Below are 26,205 nucleotides of genomic sequence, written 5' to 3'. Positions count from 1 at the left end.
TCTTGGGATTTGAAGAGGCCTTAAAATTCATCTAGTCCGATGCCATTGTTAAGTGGTCATCCCAGCATGGGTTCAGATACCTTTAGGGGCAGAAAATTCCTTCCTTTCGAAGGGAGCTCATTGCGTTTTGGACAACTCTAACTACTGGAAAATGTGAGGCCAAAAATGGCCCTTCTATGGAAGCTAAGAGCCCTCATGGTCCTTTCTTGGGACCAGAGAAAACTTGTATCATATACCTCTCATATATGCAACTCTACGGTCATGCATTTGCAGACCACTGTGAAGTCCTCTGCACATCTTCTGCCTTTGCAGTGTCATCCCTTTCAGGCTCAGTATTCCCAACACTCTTCATGGTTGATGCTGCTCCATTTGCATACGTGTCCTCTTGTTCCTACTCTTCGCTTTGCTTTTTAAGCCAGGACTCTAATTGTATCAAAAACTAATTTGGTTTAAATAAAAACTTAAAAAAACTAATTGGCTTTAAACATCCTATGGTGTAGAATCTCATTAGAAGCTTCCCATCCATTATTTCTTTCCTTCCTTCCTTCCTTCCTTCCTTCCTTCCTTCCTTCCTTCCTTCCCTCCTTCCTTCCTTCCTTCCGCACTTACCGTCAGTCATTACACTTCATGATGGAAACACAACACTGAAACAAACATAGATATGACCTCGAATAGCTCTTGGTTCAGAAAGGAGGAAGGGGCAAGAAAGGATTATAATAGAGGTGTGCTTGGAGCAGTGGTGACACAGGAGGGGAATGACTGGGAATCAGGACAGCTTCACAGAGGAAATGCTAAAACAGGATCTTGAAGAAAGAGTAGGAATTCACCGGGAAGAAGAGGGGAAGGGTACTGCACACAGAGAGAACCGCCTATGCTACACTGCATGAATTAGGATACCTGCCTTGGAGAACCGTAAGGAGTTCGGGGTGGTCTGAGAGGGAGCCTCAAAATAAGGAATAGAGAGATGAGGAACTCCACCTAAAGCTCAGGACCTTGCACATAGTAGGGATCCCCACTACATCCAGCCAACACCAGCCAGGCTAAGAAGGAGAGGCTGTTTTGACTCTAACGGCCCAGGAGTCCAGTGGCAGTTGCCAGATCAGGTGGGATTTTGCATGTTTCAGAAGGGCCGGCGACTCTCTGCTTTTGAAGTACATGGCTGAGTGATCCACATAGCAACGTCAGATAAAGAGAGGAAGCCCTTCGGGTGCTCCCGCCTGTGTTGCTCAAATTCTCCTCTATGTGTGGAGGCAAAGAAGCTGCAGGGTAGCATACCCTACCCTACCCTAACAGCACACTCTGTTCTGGGCCTCTCTGGGCCCCGTTCTCCCTCCATGCCCAAGCTCTGTCAGTCTATGGACTGCAGACAGGTGGGATCTGACACTTCTTTTGGATGTCTCTCTCTCCCCCCCACCCCCTACCCCTGCAGATGCCCCCAGCCGTGATGCTGCCTGTAGAGCCGAGGAGAGGGTGTCTCCCTTGTTGAAGTGGAATGGGGTGGCAAGGAAGACCTGTAGAACCTAGTTATCGCATCTCTCCTGGCCCACTCAGGAGCTCCCAAAGCCACTGCAGGGAACCCTAGGAATATCAAATGTTCCATCCATCTTCCAGATTCTTGCTGAGACCTGCTGGAACTAAATATAACTGAACCCGAGGCTTATCTGATTGGGGCGCTGATGTCACCCAAAGGAGCAAAGCCATATAATCTCACCTTCATGGTTCTGGTCACCCGAGGTTTATGGTTATTTCAGAGTGGGTTGTCTTAAAGATCTCAGATAATATCAGTTTAAAGTTCTTATAGATGTAACTACTACTGAAAACCAACGGTCAAACATGGATTTTTGTCATGTTCAGCTCGAAATGTAGTATACGAGGTTTTGTGAGGAGTTCCAAGATAAGTTAGAATGGCCATTGCCCTTTAGGAGCTTGGAATCTAGTTGGGGAAACAGAACAAGCAGATTTACACATTGTTGTTGTTGTTATTGTTTTGCTTTTTGCATTTACAATTTCTGCCACCCCCGCCCCCACCCTTGTACTTTGTATAATTTTTCAGGCTGGTTCTCCTAAGTGGACAAAAGCAGGCGTTTGCATAACAGGTGATGGAAGACACTGAGGATTTTGTGGGTCAGGGACCACATCCAGGTAACATCCCTGCAAGATTCCTGATGGAGTAAATAGTTCCAATTTATCGTTATATAACGAAGGCTGATGGGTTGAGACTGTATTTAATTATAGTCAGTGTTGCTTCCTCTTTATTCAAAAGCTGCTTTCTTATGACACTGTTTAATAGTGAATGAATATAAATTATTTCAACAACCAAAATAGCCTATTCATAATGTAGTGGACTGTCTGACTAGCAATTATATTTATATACACCCCCCCCCTCTTTTAAAAGGAGGTTCCTTTGGATTTTCTGGATTTTCTGAGGGTAGTCTCTCTTGGAATGGGCAAGGTAAGGCCCCTGGAATCATATCAGCTGCTTTCCTTAGAAGGAGAGATATAGCATGAATGCCTTTGGAGCCAGCGAGGGTGGCCTCCCTCTCTAGAAGGCTGATGTAGGGCCCCTGGAGCCAAGGAGGGAGCCTTCCCTAGGAGGATGCAGAAAAGTAACCCCTTTGTGCAGAAAATAGGGAGATCACATCCTTTGTGTTTTGAGAATTGAGAGGAAAAATTCCTCACTCACAGGGGATAAAATCCCGTAGGGTCAAGGGATACACAGGTTTCTGGGTCAGTGGGGTGGTGGCTAGCATCCGAGGCGTGGCTGGGCACGTAAACTGAAAGAACAACAACATTGGGGCACCCTTGGTTGAGCTTATCCCTGAAATAGGTTGCTTGGAAGATCCATGGCACTCTCTTACAACCCTCGGCGTCAAGGAGCCTGTACCCTGTGTCGGGCTTTTAGGGATCAGTTTTCAAAAGCGACACCTTGTGGCAGCAAGAAGCAACAGCAGTAGTAGACTAGCTTTGGACTTTCCCCACCCACACTACTGCTCTTTTTCTTGGGTGATTCCGTTTAAAATACTGGATGGTGACTAATATAATATGATAAAAAAAATATTATAATAAAAAATAAATAAAATACTGGAAAAGGGGAGGGAGTGCTTGAGCAGTTACAGGGAATGAGAAGAGATGTGGCCAGTTCACACCAGTTCATTCCAGTTACAATCTATATAGAAAGACTACCCTTAAATTGTCTAAATCCCAGATAGAATTCTTTCTCCTTTACAAGTGGCTTTTCATTTTAGAAATTAAAGAAAAAGTTTAAAACCCTGCTGTTTTATCTGACTTCTTAGCTTTTGAGAAATAAGCTTCCGATCTTTTATCAGATTAATTGCCAGTGCTTATAAAATTGAAATAAAGACCATGGATACATGGACCCATCCCTTGTTTTATACATGCGGCTAAGATACTACACACATATTGTTTGAAAAAAAGAGTTCCTGAGTTATAAAGTCGAGTTCAAGGCCCAACATCCTTCACTTTCCACATGCAGGTTATAGAAACATCCTGGAATCCTGAGAAAGCTTTTATAACATGGACTAAATTATTCTTTGACCTGTAGCTGGCGTAGGGTGGCCTGAGTGGCAGATTCTTTTCTTCCCTGCTTCTGCTTCTCCAGTTCCAACCACTGAGCCCGCAACTTGGTATTTAATTCTCTGCAGTCCTTCAACTAAGCCATGATGAATTCTTAGAGTTGAGCGCAATAAAAGAAATTAGAATGTCTGAGACAGAAGGGTCTGGAATACAAGCTCTTTCAGCTCCCTGTCTCTGCGGGAACATGAGGTGGCAGAGAGTCGGGCTTTGGCAAACAGCATCCCACCACACTGCAGTACTTTCTGGGGGGTGAGCTGGCTCCAGGACATGGCAGAATTCGTGCTGGAAGCCGTAAGGCTGAACCAAGGGGGGAAGGCCGGCTGGAAGGTCTGGAAGTCCTACCGTCTGGAGCCCGGTGGTGGAGGCTGGGCCTTCTGGGCCCAAAGTGAAACTTCTCCTCTGTGGTTCTTCAGGGAAGATGACCTCCCAAAGTCGTGCTCAGTTCTGGGGCCTCACGCCCCCGTATGAGCTTAGAGGGCCATGATTCTTGGGGAGCAGCTCTTCGGGTTCATTTTATGGCCATTTCCCAATCCATAAAGCACTTGGTTAGGATCATTTCCAGTAAACTTGACCCCACAGACCCACATGGCCCTTTTCTAGCCAGGTGGAGACCGCCAGGGGGTATTTTCTAAAAGTCATCCAAAACACAATGTTTTGGTATACCCTTTCCCGAGGATTATGGACCCTACCAGCCCTTCACTTCATAACCGAGGGAAATCATGAAAGTGAATAAATCTCCAGAGAACTACAAAGATTTGCTTCTTGGGGATTTCTCTTCTTTTTTTGTGTAAGGAAGCAGCTGCTCACGACTTTCACTGAGGAAGGGGGGAAATTCTTCCAAATTTAACCTCTGAAGGGCATCCACTGGTAGAATGCCCTCCCACACTATTACATTATGTGTGTTTGTGTCGGCCCTCTCATCTTCCAGATGGTCAAGGAGAAGAGATTTGCCCTGGTCATGTGGCCCGTTCTTTCCTCTGCACTCTGCTCCTGATCAATTTCTTTCCCAGATTGAAAAGACCTCCCAGAGGCCTTTGTTCACCCCACACTTAGTCCCATCTTGGGCTTCTCTGTACGTAGTTGGCGTTTAGTGAAGAATATCCAGCCATTTTGGCTTCTCTAGATTTCCAAACTTTTCATTTCATTTCAACATACACTCTGGGGAGATACGTTAGACTGCATTTTGGAGCTAGATGCAAAGTCCTATGACTCTGGGAGGTAAGAATGGGACTGGAATGGTCCAACAGTGCCTGCTTCTGCTACGAGTTTACAGGCATACAGAACTGGCGGGAGCCTTTTTAGATTCTTTGGGTTTGTGTAGTGATAGAGGTCAGGCAAGTATGCTATGCCCCAAGACCTTTAATTTTATATGACCTCTGTTTATCTCTAGTTGATGATGATGTATTTAAAGAACCAACGAGAAAAAGAAGACGTTCGGATAGAGACCAGCGGTTCCGAGCATTTCCCTCCGTGGAACAAAGTGCTCTTAAAGAATGTGAGTGTCATGACACTGCTGCATGGCTTGTTTTAATGTGGCTCTGTTCTTTTCCAAACGTGTGAAAATGCTCAAAGGAGGATAAGGTTAAATTGGAAAGAAGGATGCAATATTTTCAAATGATCATGATCCAGAAAAGAAGGTCTCAGAGTCTGCAGAGAGCTATAATTTGGTAGTTCATCTCTAGAAGTCTTTGGATAGGAGGGTTGTTATCAAAATAACCTCTTCCTGATTAGAAGAAAGACCGTGAAAATGGTTGGTTTGGTGCCTTGGTGAGATTTTCTATGATGCCCTGGCAATTTTTCTTTCTATGGCCACAGGAGAGAAGAATCTAGAAGGGCGATAGCCCACGGCAAAGCATATGCTGACTTCTGTTACAAGGAGTTTCGGAGCAGGCTGGCCCCTTGGGAGGCTCTCACAATCAGTCATTGCTATCTTCTATGAGCAATTATCACTAGTGTCAGATAATTTGCTATCATTTTTAACTGGCTTTTCATTTCATTTCTGTTTTTCTTTTTTCTTTTTTTTTTTCCTTTCTCTGTGATACTGAGCACATTCCTCGTTTGCAGATAATTGTACTTGATCTCTGCCAGCTACATACCAGGTAATATGTCCCTATTGATTCCAGATGAAAAGTTGGAGTCACGGACCAGAAGGGTTTTGAGCAACACTTATCAGAAACTTATTCAGTCTGTCTTCCTGGATGACAGCATTCCTAATGGAGTCAAGTATCTCATGTGAGTCTGATATCAGCTACCCGTCAGATCTTCCATCCATTCTTTCCTTAGATGATTGTAGATGCTTTTCTCCAACAATGAAAGGGAATTTTCAATTAGAAGCTAAGCAAAGAAGGCTGAACATTTATGTAGCTATGGGCTATTTTTATTTATTTATTTATTTATTTATTTATTTATTTATTTATTTATGCTATTCATTGGGTTGCCACTCTTGCTAGGTAAACTGCTAAATACTTTACATATATCAAATTTCGTTTAATTGTCCCAATACTCCTGTAAAGTAGGAACTATTATTATCATTTCCAATTTTACTGAAATTGTGGCTTAGAGAAGCCAAGACACTGACCAGTCACACTGTTGATAAACGAAAGGGCCTGAATCCAACCCAGGCTTTGTGAAACTCTAGCCTGTGGCCTCAACCCCTGGGCTGAGCTGACTTGAAGGACTTGATTGGTGCCAGGGCTGAATCTCCTGCTCAGTAAGCCTCTGGGTTGCTCCCTACTTTACTTCTGCCTAAAATTTATTTCTAGGATCAAGACTATGTAATTTCCATAGAACACAAACCAGGATGCTTCACATCTGTGTAGGGATTATGGAGTTTGTATAGAATTATCATTACCCAGTATTTTTGCATCATCCCCTTTGATCCTCATGACAACTCTATGTAGGAAACAGGGACTAATATTCCCTTCTGATCAAGAAAGTAGCAGAGATTCAAAAAGATGTTTGACTTGTCTAGGGTTGGAACTCAGTTCCTTCATGTTCTATTTTGATATTCTTCCCACTATGCTTTGACCCTGACCACATGCATTTAAAAATCAATCCAGAAACAGACTTCTTGCCTTGATTGAAAAACCATCATTGGACCCGATCTATATTGGATTATTTGGAAGCACGGGGGCTGGGAAGAGCTCCCTAATCAATGCCATCATCCAGCAAGCAATGTTTCTACCAGTATCTGGAGAAAGTATATGTACATCTTGTATTGTACAAGTGAGCTCTGGATGCTGTGAGCAGTATGAGGCCAAAATCCACCTTCTCTCTGACCAGGTAAGTGTCCCCTCCCTCCCTCTCTCCCTCCCTCCCTCCCTTCCTCCCTCCCTCTTTCCCTCCCTCCCTCTCTTCCTCCCTCCCTTCCTTCCTTTCTTCCTCCTCCCCTCCCTGTTTTCCTCCCTCTATCCCTCCTTTCTTTCCTCCTTCCCTCTCTTCTTTCCTTCCTTTTCTTTCTTTCCTTTTCCCTCTCTTAGAGTTTAACATTATATTCTTTGTAAATATAGTTTATGCCTTTGTCAAATGAAAAGAACATAGTACAGAATGAGAAAGTTCTGTAGAGTGAGATGGGGGTTTTAGCCTGAATCCTGTCACTGTTATTATGGGACTTTGGGCGAGCCATTTCCCTCCTTGGGTCCCGGTTTCCTTAATGACAAAACAAGGGGTTTTGATTAGATGATCCCTTGCTGAATCAGATGATTTCAGTTTCTGATTATGCAGCAACCCCCATAGGAACATTGGACTCCTCCCTTTTTTGTTGTTTTCCATATCTGTGTCATGAGGGGCTTGGCCCTACTCTCCCTTGGCAGGAGTGGAAGGAAGAGCTGAAGAACTTGACTAAACTCCTGCACAGGACAGAGGAACTGGACAGAGAAGAGGCAGACGCGTGGGACAGGGATGATGCCGTGGAGGAAGCCATCTGGAAGCTACAAATGTTTTATGGAAATGGAGCGGAAAGAAAGAACTATGAAGAGTTACTAAGGGCAAAGCCCAAAGGAAAGATTCCCACCTCCAGAATCATCACCCTCAAGGCAGAAGAGGTAGCTTTGAGATTTCTTTATTTTATCATGAGTCACAAGTATAATAATTAAATCCATTTAGGAGATTTGCTCAAGGCACAGTGTTTGTATTGGAAATGAGTTGATACCCAAATCAGAAGTATCGCTGCCTGAGTTCTCTTTCATTATTTATGGCATCAAGTGAGAAATGTTAGTGTCTGACTGGGGGGTCTTTTGTGCACAGGGAAGACTATTTACAATTACTTAAGGATTAATTAAGGATGCTTGGGGCTATGAATACTTAAAAACAAAACCACCCAATTTATAATGGCTTAAATGAATAGGGATTTATTCATTTTCTCACATAAGAAGTCTGGAAGCAGTTGGGTTTGTGGGTTTGTTCAGTGGCTCTGCAATGTCAAGATCAACACCTCCCGGTGTTGTCTCATACTCGCAAGATGGCTACCGAAGTGCTAGACTTCACAGTTGGTTTCATGAAAGAAAGAAATGGATAAACAGTTGGCACCAACCACATCCCCCCCTTCCTGGGAAAGTAAAAGCTTTCTCAGAAACACACCCAACAGAACTGGTCTCTGGTTCCATCACACGGCCTTTCCTAGCTGAAAGGGAGTCTAAAGCAAGAAGCAAATGTGTTGTGACTGGCTGGGACCAATCTCAATCCACTGCCCAAACAAACAAACAAACACTATTGTGCTAGCACGGATGAAGGACAGGGTGGATACTGGATATGCAGCTAGTAAAACAACGCTCTCCTCACTTCTATAATCAATATTCGTTTTATTAAATTAAAATTTCATTTTAAATTAAAGTAAAACATTTGTAGAATATGTAATTTATTACAATTATACATTTAAAACATAGTGTTTCTTGCCTCTTAAAATTCATGTTTAAAATATTGTTATTCTACTTATAAATCTAGCATTTTTTTTGTATGAAATAAGAACAATTACTTACACTTGTTTTAAATTTTAATGTTCAATTATCTCCTAAGGTTAACATAGCAAGTCCTCCTTAAATAGCTAATGCTTACTTACATAATTAATCGAGTTCCCTTAGACTTTTTGTGTTATAGTTCATATTTAATATATTCTGTTCTCTCAAAAATTTTTAAATACTTGACCAGGCACAATTAGAGGTCAAATAAATTAAATCTTTCAAGGCACTTAGCTCTTGTATATCTAGGAAATCTGACAAATCTAATAGTCACTTCTTACATTTAAATGGGTATTACTGTTCAAAATAATTACACTCCTAATGTCTAAAATACAGACTGAACATGCCCAAAGAAACACAATGATTACAAAACTGGTTACTTTATCCGTGGGCACACACGACTTACACCAAATAAGTTACACCAAGATACCAACATAGTATCCATTTCTTTACTACTCTACATTTAGAAATATTCCTTCCCAATGTTACAAATTTACCCCTTGAAGCTAGGAATTGAAATACTCTTCGAAACACAAGTACAGGGGTGCTTGGGTGGCTCAGTCCGTTAAGCGTTTGCCTGGCTCAGGTCATGATCTCGGGGCCCTGGGATTGAGCGCTGGTTCCCTGCTCAGCAGGGAGTCTGCTTCTCCCTCTGCCCCTCCCGCCTTGTGCTCTCCCTCTCTCAAAAATAAATAAATAAAATCTTAAAAAAAAAAAAAAAAGAAACACAAATTACATCTCAATGAGTGAGGGCACAGAGTCGAAGTTTTAGTCTAGGATTCTAGACTGCAATGAGGGAAGTTGAGTTTGCCTCCCAGAATGGTTCGTCCTGAGCCAGTTTATTGGGTTGAAACTTCTTATACAAAGGGACTTTTCAAGGCCATGCTTTTTCTTTCACATTGCCCTTAATGTATCTGCTTTATTTATTTTTTTAAAGATTTATTTATTTAGGGGTGCCTGGGTGGCTCAGTCATTAAGCGTCTGCCTTCAGCTCAGGGCGTAATCCCGGTGTTCTGGGATTGAGCCCCATATCGGGCTCCTCCGCTGGGAGCCTGCTTCTTCCTCTCCCACTCCCCCTGCTTGTGTTCCCTCTCTCGCTGACTGTCTCTCTATCAAATAAATAAATAAAACCTTTAAAAAAAAGATTTATTTATTTATTTCAGAGAAAGAGCACGAATGGGAGGGGCAGAAGGAGAGAGAGAATCCTGAGCAGACTCCCCACTGAGCCAGAAGCCCGACATGGGGTCAATCTCATGACCATGAGGTCATGATCTGAATTGAAACCAAGAGTCGGGCACCCAACCAACTGAGCCACCCAGGCACCCCAATACCTGTTTTATTTTTCAGTTAAATATCTTAAAGAACTTTTACCATCTTTTCTTTCACAATTTCTTGTTATTTGATAAGAACTGATGAATTCTGTGACTCCTTACTCAGATTGCAACAAATCCCCTGATTTAATCTCAACTCTCTTTAGAATTTCTGTTCTTTCTTTCAGGATTATTCTGTAGATGTTTATTAACAATGACCAAAAAAGGGGCACCTGGGTGGCTCAGTTGGTTAAGCACCCAACTCCTGATTTCGTCTCAGGGCATTGGGATCGAGCCCCACGCTCAGCAGGGAGTCTGCAGGATATTCTCTCCCCACCCCCCCCTGCCGCCCTTCTCCCCTGCTCACCCCCCAGTGCTCTCTCTCTCTCTAAAATAAATAAATCTTTTTTAAAAGGCGATCACCATACATCCCAAATCTTCTGTCCTTTGAAGTAGTGTCCCAGTAGAGATTTGCCCCCACACATAGTTGATGGCATGAATGTGTCATTGTCTGAAGACATGTTTAGCTTAGGAACAAAGGGCTGAGAACATTTCCCCATCCCCCTGTCATTAAAACATTCTGGAAACACCTACACATCAAGATATTTTTTGTACTTGGAAGAGAAATTTTAAAAACTTTTTTTAAAGATCAATTTCAGACCAATTTTCCATGTGGAAAATATGGTCACCATATCACCATCAATTTTCTATAGTCAGGGCTTTCTAGTAATCCAAATGTTTACATTAGCCATGGGGGAAGAATGCCCTCTCTCCAAAATGTAGCAGTTGCATATTAATAACATTAATTTTAGAATTGAAATGGAATTTTGAGGATGAAATCATTATCCAGTGAAGCTAGAACTTTGCTGAAGCCGCATTCTAACTGGTCTGGCTTTTTCATCTGTACATTAAGGAGCTTGTACTTTCTGATCGCAGGGTCCCTTCTGGCTCTCAGAGCATAGGCCCTTGCAGATGGGATCACAGGCCGCCCAGCGCGCATTGCCAGTGCTGTTTCTTACCACTACTCAGTGTACCTTCGCTAAACTTCATTCACAGCTGATCCAGGACCGAGGAACTGGGAGGATGTCTGGTGTGTGTCACTTTGTCCTTCTTCTCCAGGCAGGAGAGCTGTCTGTCAAGCTGGACCCATACATCCGGACTCAGAGGAGAGTCTTGGTTGGAGAATCAGCTGAGACACAAATCTGGCCCTTGATCAAACATGTGGAAGTGACTCTTCCCAAATCAGAGCTGATTCCAGAAGGCGTTGTACTGGTGGACATTCCAGGCACTGGCGACTTCAACAGCAAGAGGGATGAGATGTGGAAAAAGGTGATTCTCTTTCGTGTGACTTCGTTTGGTCCTCCCTCAACTCCTCCACCCTTTCTAAAGCAACAAAGAATGCTCTCGGTTCCGCTGCAGGGATTGTATAAGTTCAGGACGGTTAAATGTTTCTACTTTCTAGGTTCTAAGCCTCAGGGCAATGACAAGAGAGGGGTGGCTGGAGAAACTGGGGAGGGAGGAATCATGAGGTAGGCCTGGAAGCTAGAACAAGAGTATGTGGTACAGGGGAAAGGTCAGCAACCGAGCAGAGTGGTCTAGGAGTAAGCAGAGGAAATGCAGACAGAGGGGGAGAGGGAGGCCAAGGGGTGGGTACAAAGTGGAGAAGCTGAGAGCCAAGCACCAAGAAACCAGGAGGCTGCTAAGGTGTTTAGTTGTAAGGCACAGAGGCCCCCTGAAGCAATCCCAAGCTAAGAGGGATTCATCAAAAGAGTATCCAAGCCTCTCCTGAGAAAGCCAGACCTCAGGGCCACCTATCAGGACAGACGCTGCCATTTTCTCTCCCAGCCTCTGCCTGGCTCTTGTGACTATTCTCTTTGTGCATTTCTCTGCAGAGTCCAGCTTTTCACTTAGCTTTCTCTACTTAGCCCTTCAGATCTACGTTGTGGAAGATGACCACCCAAGCCCTGTCTCTAATGACATTGTAGTTCATACGCCTACGACTGTCTGACTTTAGTTTACGTGCTTTAGTTCAAAGTCCTAAGAAGGAAAATGGGACCAGTTACTGCCCAGCTAATGATTAACCCTCTCTAGATTAAGTATCTGCCCTTAGTGTAATCAGCTGTGGCTGAAGATGGTGGCTGAGAGTTCCCCCTTCAGCCAAAATCTTGGGTAGGGTTTCAATTCACAGCAAATGAAGTTGGAGCTGACCGGGCACCCCCAGATATGTCTATAGCCAGAGAGTTAAGCCTTGGGGTAGTTAGACCTGTACCTAATGATTAGAGGTTGAAATACTTCTAAGAATTTATCTCTTTATTCATTTGCTTTTCAGTCATCAAACACATACAATATGTAAGACAATGTACTTAGCCCTGAGGATGCACAGATTATAGCTAGTAACAAGAATAGCAGGCGTTTACCAAGCATTTCCTTTGGGCTAGGTACTGCTCTCAGTGAAGTAAGTGGCCCATTATCACCCTGGGGATTTTAGCCCAGGCAGGATGGCTCGAGAGACTCTCTGCTCTTAAACCCTGCTATAAACCTCCGTGGGGAAGCAAAGCTAAATGAAAAGAGGCGGAGTATGAGCTTTAATGTTAAGAAGCATGTGTGTGTGTGTATTTGTGTGCAGTGTTTGTAGATGAACAGCAAAAGTAGAATCTTGCCTTTTGGAAGGATACACTCCCAACTGTTAACAAGGGTTTCGGTGCTTACTCTTTACTCTTTACTACACACGCCTGTGCATTGTTTGTATCTTTTGCATGAACACGTACTGCCTTTATAACTAGAAAGCCGAAAGCAAAATAAACCAATGTTGAATGAGAAGCAGAGCTTTCCTGCGAGGGGCTTAGAGTCTAACAGGAGAGAAGACACCTACAAATGACTAAATCTCCAGCAGAACGCGGTGTACGAGAAGTCCAAGGCGAAAGGAACACTCAAAAATAGACATTACCATCAACAAGAGACCTCATTCCTTCAGCAAACACTCACTGAGCCTCTCCTCAATTTTGCATTAGGTTTTGGATGGCCAGAGACAAAGTCCTTGTCCTTGGCAGTCTTGTAGTCTGGAAGGGAATCTAATTAGTCATATTAATTAACAAACCACGTTACTTAACAATGAGAGCACAAAGTGATGAATTCTTTTTGCATGTGAGGGAAGCATCGGAGAGGGCACTTAAGCTCAGCTGCCACCAGAGACGATTGTTGAGAATGGGACCCCTGGGTACTGTTCTAGGCCAGAGAGCAGCAAAGACCCAGAGGAATGAAGAGCGAAGTGTTGGGGGGAAGGATGAGTACTCTGGGGTGGCTGGAAGGAAGGGGTATGGGGTGTAGAGGACAGGGGCACAGAAGGCAAGCCTGGAAAACTTGGGGGTTGTGCTAGAATACTACCCTTCCTGGGGAAGCTTGAAGGACAAGGGGGACTGGGGCATGTGATAGAGAGAGAAAGGTCGTCTTTAGCCAGAGGAGCTCAGGAGCACTGGGTGGGAACACAGGATGAGGCATAGGACTGGAGCTGGAAGGGGACTGGGAGGGAGGGCTGGGATCAGTGAGTCAAGATCAGCCCAACGCTACAGAAGCTCCATCGGAGAGCCATTGACTCTCTGCTCTATGCAAACTTTAAATTCTGCAGATCCTGACTGTGGGCCAGGGGAGCTTTGAGACTGGTGTGCAGTCAAGATCAGGATGATAGGATCAGGATGACAGCTTACAGATAATCGGCCAATGCCCTGATTTTACAGATGAGGAAATAAAGGCTCAGAGAGGGGAAGTAATTTGCTCAAGACCACACAGCTACTGAATGGCAGAATTTGAACCAGAGAGCAGGTTTCCACCTTCCCAGCTGAGGCTCTCTCTCTCCCCACATAACCTCCCCTAACAGTACTTTCAGATAAAGGCCATCCCAACGTCCTTCCCCTTGGTAGTCTGCTCAGGTCCTGATGTGAGAGCTTTTGTTTCTGCAGGGTCTCAGCTCTGGGAGTGGAATAGTCAGCCTTGGCTGGTTCTAGGCTAGGCCCAGAGAGCAACAGCCTAGGGAGCCAGCCAGCCTCTCTCCCTGGATGGAGCCATGGTTGCTGCCAGTTATGATACGCTGGGCAGCCTGTCAAAGGCCACTCAGAACAGAGGAGCCAGCAGATCTGGCTCAAAACTCCCACTCTGAGGAGGTCGGGCTACAGAGGGGATGGTTCCCAGCCTGCTCCGCTTGGCCTCAGCTCCCCTGCATTCCTGTGGTTTTGTGAGATTCTCCCACAAGGAGTAAGTAAAGACTCTCCTCTTTTTAGGGAGAACCGAGCCCAGTGCCCCCTCCCCCGTCTCTCTAGCTGCCAGCCTTGCCTTCCCTAAGCTAAGACTATAATGAGTTCACATGTCTCTGCCTGCCACCTTGAATTCATGACACTTTGGGCGTGTCACCGAGCTCTCTGAGGCCCATTCTCGTCATGGGAGTAAGTTGTTGGCGGGGGGGGGGGGGGGGCCCCCCCACCCACTCCTAAATCCAGTTGCTCTAGGTAAGCTTTTCCGTGTCTTCTGGGACTCTAACTTGACCAAATCCTGGCAGTCACAGCCTTGTGTAGGGCCTGAAATTGCAGTCCTCTTCTCATGCTAATAAACATTTAGGAAGCAGCTNTGGGGGGGGGGGGGGGGGGGGTGCCATCCCACCCACTCCTAAATCCAGTTGCTCTAGGTAAGCTTTTCCGTGTCTTCTGGGACTCTAACTTGACCAAATCCTGGCAGTCACAGCCTTGTGTAGGGCCTGAAATTGCAGTCCTCTTCTCATGCTAATAAACATTTAGGAAGCAGCTGCGGTTTCCCAGGACCCTGGGAATTTGCAGCCTGGTATCCTACGATCTTCCACAACCTGAGTGAATAGCTAGAAGCTTCCCTAAATAGATTATAGCTTGGAAAGTGGGAGGGAGGAGTTGTTTTATTTTCCTGCTCTCTCTCTCTCTCTCCTTCTCTTTCCCCTGCATGCACTCTCTCTCTCTCAAATAAATAAATAAATAAATAAATAAATAAATTCTTTTAAAAAATATATTAAAATGTCTCCAGAGACTGCCAAATGTCCTCTGGGGTACAGAATTGCTCCAAATTAGGAACCATTGGCATAAAGAAAAATAATGGTTTAATTAGCAAGTCACAAACTTGTTACACCTCTATGTGCAAAGTGCTGTCCTGAGGAACCTCGAAAAAACTCAATCCCTGAGCTGGACCAGCTTTTCATTTATATGAAGAGGCGAGACAAGTGAAGGACTACAGTCAGAGAAATGTCACAAGGCAACACACTATTACTTGTCACATAAAAGTTGCATATCTAATAGAGCAATATTTATGATTTTAATCAACTGTAATTTCGTGTCCATTGCCCTTTGCAACTTGAATCTTAAGGCTTCTGGCTCCTTGCCCCCACATGGTGGCAGTGTGCTGAATATGCAGGGGCGGTAGAACATGGAAATGATGCCCTGTGCTGATGACTTTGGAGTCGATGCATGACCAGAACTAGTTCTGGAAAAACAATAATTTTCCCTAGAAGACTACTGAAGTAATGCAAGCCATTGATGGATCCGGAACTGGAGGTCTGATTTCTTGAATTCTGTCAATCACTAATGCCACAGATATCTATGAAGCCTCTAGGAGGGGCTGAGCACTGTGCCTAAGGTGATGTGAATTCCAAGCTGAAGAGTGCAGCCTCTTCCCATCAAGTACCTCACAATCTAGGGGTGGGGTGGGGTGGTACAGAGAGCCGATCCTATACAATAACTCTGAGAGGTACCATGGCAGGTAAGTCCAGGTGCTGTAGGCTGCAGAGGAGGGGTGGCCAATCCACCCTCATGTAGCCATTAGCAGAGTCTCAAAGGGCAAACGGAGGTCATCAGAGGTCGTGGCAAGTGTAAAGTTCCCGAGGGATAAAAGCAAGTTACATCTGAGAAAATTCAAGAAGCTCAGCCTGGCTGCTACATGGAAAGTATGGCAGGGAAAGCTGAGAGGGGGGACTGGAAGAGAGATGGGGCAGAGCACAAAGGACATAAATGATACATCAAGGGGTCATGTCCTCTATAACTGAGACACCACTTATGTTTTTAAACCTGTGGTTACATTTCATAGACCATTGATAAATGCTCAGTGATCTGGGTGATCAGTGACATTGAAAGAGTTTCTGGAGGGAGAGCCCATGAAGACCTTCTGAATGAGAGCATTAAAGCCTGCCAAAGGGGCTTCTGCAGGGACGTTGCGCTGGTGGTCACCAAGACCGACAAACTCCACCTGCCGGAATATCTAAGGTACCGGGCTGGGGTGTCGGACCTCTGGGCTTTTCCCCGTGGGTCCCAGCTTCTGCAACAACAGAGCTTTGACTCCTGGGCATTTCAGACCCAGGGAAGTGACTGCTGGGGATGAGAGAAGTCTGGGTGACTTCCTAGGACATTAGGACCCTTGGGTAGATTGTCTTGGGAATCTGAACATTGTGGTCCCTCTTCCAGAGTAGTTGCTCAAAACCCAGTAGGCTGTCCCCTATCCAGGGTGCCACTCATGTGTATGGGATGCAAAGAGCACCGCCTGGAGGTGTGCCTGCCCCCCACCGATATGGGAGGTGTAGACGCCCCCACAGCTAGTGGGCACTTTCTGTAACTGTCTGGCGCTGCCCACCTGTGAAGTGTCAGATCCTGTTTCAGAGTTTAAGCCCATTTGGAGCAAGGTTCTTGATGTTTCAGAACTTTGGCCAAAAGTAACAACATTCTTACAGAGTCATGTTCTGACAAAATTTTAGTGGAAGGTAAGCATTTTAGAGTTTAATAGATGTCAAAATATGCTGATTTCCGTGTGGATCTCTGTACCTCCGTAACCAAGAGAGCCGTAACTTACCTTCTCTGTTGGCACACTTTGACGTTGGAAAGGGGTGTTCTTAACCCTTACAGCAAGTATTGACTGGTCTGTCCTGGGTACACGGGGCATATGGTCACCAGATAAAACGTCGTTAATGCTTCTCTGCTCTAATAAGAGCATCTTTACCGGTCACCTGTCATCTCTCCCACTGAAACTTGACTCTGTGTCTCCAGGAATTCATTAAGCAGAGACAACTTCCCGGGTAAAGAAAGAGGCCAAGGCTTTCCCCCCAACTTCCTGCTTTCATGGGCTAGGTTGGAACTTCCCGCTTCATTTTTTTTTTCTGCCTGCAGTCTCCCTTCACCCCGTCCCCTGCCCCAGAACAGTATCTCCAGCTCTCCCTTCCCATGCCAGCTCTGCCACAGAACATAATTCAATCGGATTTATGAAACCTTTATTGAGCACTGTGGTAGGGCTGCACACTCAGAGGGGCATAGGGCCTAGTCACTCAGACTGCTGTCTTATAAGGAGGTTAGAGGTTATAAGAGAGGACAGGCAGAGTGCTATGGGGACCCAGAGAGACAGGGCTGCATTTTGATTGGGCCAGGGGGCGGGGTCACAGGAAGTTCCACCACCAACAAAATACTGAGAAACAAAGACACTTGTGTCAAGTGGACACTGCAGGTGGGTCAGAAGAGAGGACATTTGGACCAAAGAAAGCTTATGTGGAGGTATCAAGGTACAACTGTATATGCCGCTTTTAGGGAAAGTTGAGAGACTGCTATGACACATAAAATGAGTTAAGTAATTGTTACAATTTTCATTTCAGGGAAAGAAAAGTGGGAAATGTAAGTATGGACTAGTTATTTTTATTTTTTATTTTTAAAGCTTTATTGATATGTAATTGATATACAAAAAATCGCATACATTTCATGTAGCAACTTAATGAGTTTGGACATATGCGTGAACTAGTTATGTTTAATAATACTTTTCATGATTAATATTATAAAATTCGAAGACGTGCACATTTGTCTGGGCCAAATGAAGAGATGCCCCCCAAAAATGTGCAGCTTATCACCATATCACTCTTGATAACCCTGGACTCTTTGCCATATTTTCATTTCTTTTCCCAATCTAGCAAACTATTTTGAGTCAGCGGGAGGCTGTTTTAGAAAGAAATGAAATGGTAAAACTACAAAGGAATAGAATTCTCAAGGAAAAACTCAAGGTGAGTTAACAGATTTCCTTGTGTATTTTTTCTGCTTTTCAAGATTTTCAGAAACATTTAACTGTCTATTGGGTCTTGCCTAGTAGCCACAGCAAAAGCTTTGGAGAAGACAGTTTGGAGTTAATTCAGTCCTACTGGTTAATAGCTTTGTGACTTCCAGCAAATTACTGTTTCTCTCTGAGCCTCCACTCTCTCATCTGTAAAATGGGGAAATGATAACATCTAACTCTTGTGGCTGCCGGAAGGATGGGATGAGCTTAGAGTCCACTGAGAAATAGCAGGTAAAATCAGAGATCACCATACTGTTTGAGGGTGATTTGCTGGAGGAACACATAGGGTGCTGTGGGAACCAGAAGGATGCCCGGACCATGCTGGCAGTCGGGGAGGCGGTGTTGCAGAGAGGTGCAGGGAAAACTCCTCATACTCTTGGGCAGAATTTTAAAAAACCAGTAGTCTTTGGTAAGGTAAGGAAGTGGGAGAAAGGGCCTTCTGCAGGAGCATTGGGAGATAAGGCCTGAGCTATTTTTTTGTTTTGTTTTGTTTTTTTAGAGAGAGAGCCCGAGCAGTTGGGTGGGGGGTAGGAGGGCAGGAAGGATAGAAGGAGAGAGAGAGAGAGAATCTCAATCATGGAGTCCGACACAGGGCTCAATCTCACTACCCTGTGATCACGACCTGAGCTAAAATCAAGAATCAGACCCTTGACTGATTGAGCCACCCAGGGCTCCCCTGAGCTGTGTTTTTCAAGCTTGAAAAATTGTTCTGTGGGAATCTTGGTATTTTCTTAAATTATTTATGTTATTCTGCCACTAAAATAGTTACAGACGTAAAACTCCTTACTGTAATCGTCTTATACAACGATAAAACTGAAACCAGTTTTAAGATAAACTCTAAACAAAACATAGAAGTGATATATCAGGGTTAGTATAATGTGATAGATGTTTTGGTTTTGCTGAAACTAAATCTTCAGCGCTGGGTAATAGTAAAAACATATGGCCTGATGTCCAGTTCTATATTTAATTGCATTCTGTAGGTTGAATTCAATTACACTGACGCAGAAAACGTCTGATATACACTGGATTGAAAACTTCAAATCTTTGGTCTCTAATTCAGAATAACCAGACCTTGTACTTAAGCCAAAACCTTTGACCAACCAATTCTTAAATGCTGGTTTTAATGAGGCAATAACGAGCAAAGCTGCTCTTATTCTCTTCAGTGGTTCTCATTGGCACTCAAGAAATATGCATTTAATGAGTACCTCATCATATTGTTTCTGGAAACAACAACACAAAATACTTCAATACACATCTCACAGCTATATTTATTGCTAATAAATGTGGCGCATTGGTGTGGATGAGATAGGGTCTGGACGACAGTGAGTCAGCTTGCCAGTGACTATTGTTCTCTTACCATACAAGTCCTTTTGAGGGACCACCTCCACTTCTGAGGGCCAGGTGATACCTTAATTCCCCAACCACTTTACTTCAGTCTGAATTATTGTGAACCCTTCCCTTGTACTGCATGCCTTCACTTGGAGCAAATTTAATCTTAGTCATAGAAAACGTGAGGCAAAGTTGATTATAAGGCAGTCATTGGTATAGATGTGTATGCTTATTTTTTATTATAAAAATAAAAATTAGGAAAACATATTGTAAGAAACATGACAGACTCCTGAGACTCCATTTGTAGACCTCAGTCTGGAAATACTAGGTATTTTAGAAAGACTTTTTTCTCAGCAGTAAGGAGAATGCATGGGGGGAGGGGCGAGTGAAGACTGGATGCAGAGACCCTTTGGGAGGCTTTTCCTGTAGTCCAGCTGGAAGTGCTAAGAGCTTGAACAAGGCAGTCACCATAGGACTAGCGGAGAGGAGATGCTTTCTAGAGATGTTAGGGAGTTCACATCTACAAGTCTGGATGACGAATTGTATGTGAAAGAGAGCTGGGTGTTTACATTCTCAGGTACGTCCTTGGAGCTGGTTATCACACAGCATTTGCCTTTGCTTTAGGGTACCTGTAAACAAAACCATCTTACTCCTCTTGTGTCTCTCCTTTCCTCTCATGCTATTAACACACTCGCAACACTTCTTTTTTTAAATGGAAGTACGGTTGACGCACAATATTATATTCATTTCTGGTGTACAGCCCAGTGATTCAACAGTTCTACCCATCACAAAATGATCACCACAAATTAAGTCTAGTTACCATCTGTCACCATGTTATTACAGTATTAATGACTATAGTCCCTCTGCTGTACTTTACACCCCCATGACTTGTTTAGTTTGTAACTGGAATTTTGTACCTCTTAATCCCCTTCACCTATTTTGCCCATCTTTCCATTCCCCTCCCCTCTGGGAACCACCAGTCTGTTCTCTGTATTTGTGAGTCTGTTTCTATTTTGTTTTGTTTGTTCATTTGTTTTGTTTTTTACATTCCACATAAGTGAAATCATATGGTATTTGTCTTCCTCTGGCTGACTTATTTCACTTAGTGTAACTTCCTGTAGGTCCATCTGTGTTGTTGCAAATGGCCAGATTCNATATATATATATATAACATATCCTCTCTATCCATTCAGCCATTGATGGACACTTAGGTGGCTTCCATATCTTGGCTTTTATGAATAATGCTACAGTGAACAGGGGGATGCATAGATCTTTTCAAATTAGTGTTTTCATTTTCTTTAGATAAGTACCCGGAAGGAAAATTGCTGATCGTATGGTATTTCTATTTTTAATTTTTTCAGGAACCTCCATACTGTTTTCCACAGTGGCTGCACCAATTTACAATCCCACCAACAGTGTACGAAGGAAGGTTCCCTTTTCTCCACATCCTCACTAAAACTTGTTATTTCTTATCTTTTTGATACTAGCCATTCTGACTGGTGCAAGGTGAAATCTTGTGGTTGTAATTAGCATTTCATGGTGATTAGTGATGTTGAGCGTTTTTCATGTGTCTGTTGACCATCCATATGTCTTCTCTGGAAAGATGTCTATCCAGTCCCTCTACCCATTTTTAATCAGATTATTTGTTTTTGTTTTTTGTTTTTGGTGTGCCCTCACATGTGCTCTTTATATATTTTGGATATTAACCCCTTATCACATATAGGATTTCCAATATCTTCTTCCATTCAATAGGTCGCCTTTTTGTTTTGTTGACAGTTTCTCTGGGCAAAAGCTTTTTAGTTTGATGTAGTCCCAATTGTTTATTTTTGCTTTCATTGTCTTTGCCTGAGGAGACAGATCCAAAAAAATACAATGTCCAAAAGTTTTCTGCCTATCCGTTCTTTTAGGAGTTTTATGGTTTCAGGCCTTATATTTAGGTCTTTAATCCATTTTGAGCTTATTTTTGTACATGGTTTAAGAAAGTAGTCTAGTTTCATTCTTTTGTATGTAGCTGACTAGCTTTCCCAACATCATTTATTGAAGAGACTATGTTTTCCCCATTGTATATTCTTGCCTCTTTTGTTGTAGATTAATTGACCATACAAGCATGGGTCTATTTCTGAGCTGCCTATTCTCTTCCATTATCTATGGGTTGGTTTTTGTGCCAGTATCATAATGTTTTGATGACTATAGTGTTGTAGTATGGTTTGAAATCTGGATGCATGATACCTCCAGCTTTGTTTTTCTTTCTCAACATTGCTTTGGCTATTTGGGGTCTTTTGTGGTTCCATACAAATTTTAGTATTATTTATTTTAGTTCTGTGAAAAGTGCTGTTGGTATTTTGAGAGGGATTGCCTTGAATCTGTAGGTTGCTTTGGACAGTATGGACATTTTAATGATATTAATTCTTCCAATCCATGCTAACACACTTAACAACACTTCTGACACCAGTGTTGGGATTTTTTCCCACACTAAGCAATTCTCTGTGACACTATAATTTTTTATTTATTTATTTTTTTAGTTAACATATAGTGTACTGTTAGTTTCAGGGGTAGAATTTAATGATTCATCAGTTGCATATAACACCCAGTGCTCATTACATCACGTGCCCTCCTTAATGCCCATTACCCAGTTACCCCATCTCCCCACTCATCCCCCCTCCAGCAACCTCTGTTTGTTTTCTATAATTAGGAGTCTCTTATGGTTTGCCTCCTCTCTGTTTTTATCTTATTCTATTTTTCCTTCCCTTCCCCTATGTTCATCCGTTTTGTTTCTTAAATTCCACAAATGAGTGAAATCATATGGTATTTGTCTTTCTCTGACTGGCTTATTTCGCTTAGCATAATAGCCTTTAGTTTCATCCATATTGTTGCAAGTGGCAAGATTTCGTCCTTTTTGATGGATGAGTAATATTCCATTATATATTATATATATATAATATAAAATATTATATATATAATATATATATATTATATATATAATATATATATGTATATGCCACATCTTTATCTGTTCATCTGTTGATGGACATCTGGGCTCTTTCCATAGTTTGCCTATTGTGGACATTGCTGCTATAAACAATGGGGTGCATGTGCCCCTTTGAATCACTATTTTTGTATCTTTGGATCAATACCTAGTAGTGCAATTGCTGGATCATAGAGTAGGGTGTCCTACAATTTAACTCAAGCTGAAAATATCTTCTGGGACATAGCATCAGATCCCACAGGTTAGGGGCTCAGTCCCACAAGACTGCCCCATACTTCAGATGCCAACTGCAAATAGTAGGTCCCTAGTTTATCCACAACTTCTATCAGACTCGGCTACAAATTGAAGGTCCCTGTGACCACGTCCCCCTTGGATTCGATTATTTGCTAGAACGGCTCGCAGAATGCAGTGAAATAATTACTTACTTTTACCAGTTTTTTAAAAATATAATAAAGTATAAAGATACGGATGAACAGCCAGATGAAGAGATACATAGGGAAAGGCCTGGGAGGAGTCCAAATGCAAGAACTTCTGTCCCCATGGAGTTGGAGTACGTCACCCTCCCATTATATGGATGTGTTCGCCCACCTGGAAACTCACTAAACACCATACTGTTGGGGTTTTATGGAGGCTTCCTCACATAGGCATCATCAATTACTCTATGTTTAGCCCCTCTACCCTCTCTGGAGATTGGGGGGTGGGGTGGAGTGGGGCTGAGAATTCCAAACTTCTAATGACCTGATCTTTCTGTGACCAGCCCCTATTCAGAAGCTCACCCAGAATTGCCTCATTAGAAAAAGAAGACACTCCTATCACTTAGGAAATTCCACGGGATTTAGGATCTGTGTCAGGTACCAGAGTCAAAGACCAAATATTAGAACAAGAGATACATCTAGTGTTCTTACCACTTAGGAAATGACAATGGTTTTAGGAGCTCTGTGCTGAGTACTGGGGTCAAAGACTAATGTTAGAAACAAAGATTGTGCTAGCATCCCTATTTATAAGGAGTTTAGGAGCCCTGTGTCAGGAACCAGGGGTGGGACCAATACATATGTATTTTTTCTTATTATTATTACTTATTTTACATAGTTTGAGGATTATAATGGACTCAGGGCTTTTCACAGAAATACTGTGTTCTTTTTGATGTTCCAGTTCACCTCTTGGCCATTGGGAGCCTGTAACTTAAGCTGGTTCCTTTTAGCCTTACCCAGACATTTTTAAAAACATTTTTACTGTTCGGCAACAACAAGATACTTAGACTCCTTTTATTTTTCCCTGCCCCAAGATGTGGACCTACTACTCTCAAAGAAACTTGTGTTTCTTTTAGTAAAAAATAATGCTAAAAATGAAAGTTGGGGTGCTAGGGGTCCATATCAAATGATTTCACACAAGCAAAAGAAGTGGGCAGGGTGATATCACTGCAAAGTTATTTTAATGACAAAGCTAGAAAAGATAGATTTTTTTGACAATGGGGTCATGATTTATAGTACTGATCTCAAGCTAACTCTAGCTTTACTATTCACCTTTTGCTTCTGCTTTCATGTAGTATCGCTTCTATTTTGAGCTAAAGGCTTTCTCCTCTCTCATATATAATATCTTCTTACAAACTTTAATATCTGTGGTGCTGTACATTGTCCGAACAAACCATGTGTGTAAATTGTAACAGTGACTCATCTTTCCATGGGGTGATTTGATAATTTGATTAACACTCACCTCTTGGATCCTACTTTCCAGCTGTAACTGTTTCTACATCTTTTTTATAATAATATGGAACCTTCATACTGTAGTCATTTCATTGATACTATAAAAAATATTTCTCCATATTATAATAACAAGCATAAGTGTTAACTAATCATCAATAACTTTTACAAGAGGTATACAGAATTTAGAGCAAGATTTTAAATAATGTAAGCCCCTAGACACAGTGAGGCATACTCCTTTCTTTCAATTGTTCTAAAACCCTACTTAAAATTAATTCCACATCAGTTTTATCTCACGGTAGAAAATAGTTTCAACTTTCCCTAAACTTTTTTGCTAGAGTCAAAACTCTATCAGAAGGGGAAAAAGTTAATCTTGGCAGATCCTTTGTATAATTTCAGCCCTGACTATAGAGTGTGGGGCTCCTGGAAGTCTACCCAGGCAACTCTATTCCCACCTTGACTACACGGGCTCACAGCTTGCCAGACATATGGTCTCTCACCTCTCCCAGTGGACTACTTACTCAGCACTTTTGTATCTTTGCATCAGAAAGAGATGGACAACTCTCTACGGTTTTCTACTGCCCCCAAACAGCCATGCACACACACAACCCTTTATGGTTTTTCTCTTTTCTTTTTTTTCTTTCTTTCTTTCTTTTTCTTTCTTTCTTTCTTTCTTTCTTTCTTTCTTTCTTTCTTTCTTTCTTTTTTTCAAAGATTTATTTATTTATTTGAGAGAGAGAGAGAGAGAGAGAGCAAGGCAGGGAAGGGCAGAGGGAGAGGAAGAGAGAAACTTTAGCAGACTCTGGCTCAGCACAGACCCTGACTCGGGGCTCGATCTCATGACCCTGAGATCACGACCTGAGCTGAAACCAAGAGTCGGATGCTTAACCAACTGAGCCACCCAGGCGCCCCTTCTTTTCTTTTAAGTGAGAATAATGAAAGATTATGGAACAATATTTGTGTCCAATCCCATTGTGACTTCTCTGTGATGATGATTTTCTTAATCATAAAAAAGATTTTCTCACGTTCTTAATTCCTTGATATTTAAAACCGTGATTTCCTTAAACATCGCTCTGCTTTTAAATGTGTCTTATTACTCACTAAGCGCCCAGCTAAGAAACTTGCATTTTCACACACCTTTGCCCTGTGTTATGTGGTGTAGGTAAACAACCAGCCCTCTGTTTTAAAAGAATAGAAAAGAAACAACAACAACAAAAAAAGCCCTGATTTCTAGCATTTGCTGATTCCCAAGGTGTAATACTCCCACCATTGCCAAGTTCAAGCTATCAGGGTGATGTCACTAAAGGCGGCGCTGGGGAGAACTGCATACACTCGGCTCTCAGGAGCAGGTGCAGCTGGCTGTAGCCCGTCACTGCCTTTGCCAGGTGGGCTTTTTTTTTTTTTTCCATAAAGCATCCTGGTACTTTCCCCCTCTCTGAACATTTCAGTGCACTTTGAACTATTTTCTCTACACATTTCCTTCTAGAATTGCTCTTCTTAGCTCCCAAGAAAATATTTTCTATGCAGCAGTTTTCTTACAACGTCCAACATTGTGAGGTGTGGACAGATGAGAACACCTGACGGGCAGGTGTGCTGTGTTCCTTAAGGGGCCCTTGCAGGATTGAGAGTGAGTGAGCTGAAGCTTGCTGAAGGTTCTTATAAGGCTTGCGTGTTGTTTCCTTCACCATGTTTGAGTTACTCTGTTCTCTGTGTGTCTCTCTCACTTCAGAGAAAGCTGCCCGCTGACTCCAAGGTTCTGGAGGCTTCTGATCTGGTATACACAGTCAGCGCCCAGGAGTACTGGCAGCAGGCTCTCCTCACTGAGGAGGAAACTGGTAATTTATATATATTTTTTATCTCAATCACTGGAATTTTCAAGATGAAGCTCGGCATGCCGAATTTCCCTCTCTAGAACTTTCTGTGCCACATTTCCAGCTTGTCTCAGTTTCTATACCTATTAGCAGACATATTTGTTTTTCCCTTTGCATTGTTGTGGTGTGTGAGACCACAGTTCCTCTTCCATCCAAATTTTACCAAGAGTTGGTATAGGTCAGAGGTTGGGTTGTCATTTCCTAAGTATTTGGCTTGCAATTCCTCACTCACCCAGCTACCACAAGTATTAAAAGTATTTACCAAGCATCGATTGTATGCTTTGTCTCTGAGGAGGTAAAAGCAGAAGACATGACCCCCTTTCTTCACAGAACTTAAAATCTAGATGAAGAGCTAATACTAAGCCATGTGTAA

At 42.9% G+C, this 26,205-nt stretch overlaps 1 protein-coding gene across 2 annotated transcripts in view; it reads left to right on the top strand.

The window, feature by feature from the left end:
* The window catches only part of NUGGC (nuclear GTPase, germinal center associated), a 50,711-nt gene that overhangs the window by 5,391 nt on the left and 19,115 nt on the right, over window positions 1–26,205 (top strand). Inside the window, exons 3-12 of one of the 2 annotated variants that reach the window (XM_034661339.1) lie at window positions 2,054–2,142; window positions 4,985–5,089; window positions 5,718–5,826; window positions 6,660–6,876; window positions 7,407–7,637; window positions 10,979–11,188; window positions 15,953–16,128; window positions 17,499–17,517; window positions 17,808–17,897; window positions 25,691–25,796. In XM_034661339.1, coding sequence (XP_034517230.1) covers window positions 2,100–2,142; window positions 4,985–5,089; window positions 5,718–5,826; window positions 6,660–6,876; window positions 7,407–7,637; window positions 10,979–11,188; window positions 15,953–16,128; window positions 17,499–17,517; window positions 17,808–17,897; window positions 25,691–25,796 — 1,306 coding nt within the window. In that variant the 5' untranslated portion in view covers window positions 2,054–2,099. Of the gene's footprint in view, window positions 1–2,053; window positions 2,143–4,984; window positions 5,090–5,717; window positions 5,827–6,653; window positions 6,877–7,406; window positions 7,638–10,978; window positions 11,189–15,952; window positions 16,129–17,498; window positions 17,518–17,807; window positions 17,898–25,690; window positions 25,797–26,205 lie in introns of both variants that reach the window. The other variant, XM_002914430.4, reaches the window with a different exon arrangement.

Source organism: Ailuropoda melanoleuca, chromosome 5 (genome assembly GCF_002007445.2).
Source record: "Ailuropoda melanoleuca isolate Jingjing chromosome 5, ASM200744v2, whole genome shotgun sequence".
NCBI lineage: Eukaryota > Metazoa > Chordata > Mammalia > Carnivora > Ursidae > Ailuropoda > Ailuropoda melanoleuca.
The sequence above is the reverse complement of the archived record's forward strand: the minus strand, read 5'-3'. Positions and strand labels throughout refer to the sequence as shown.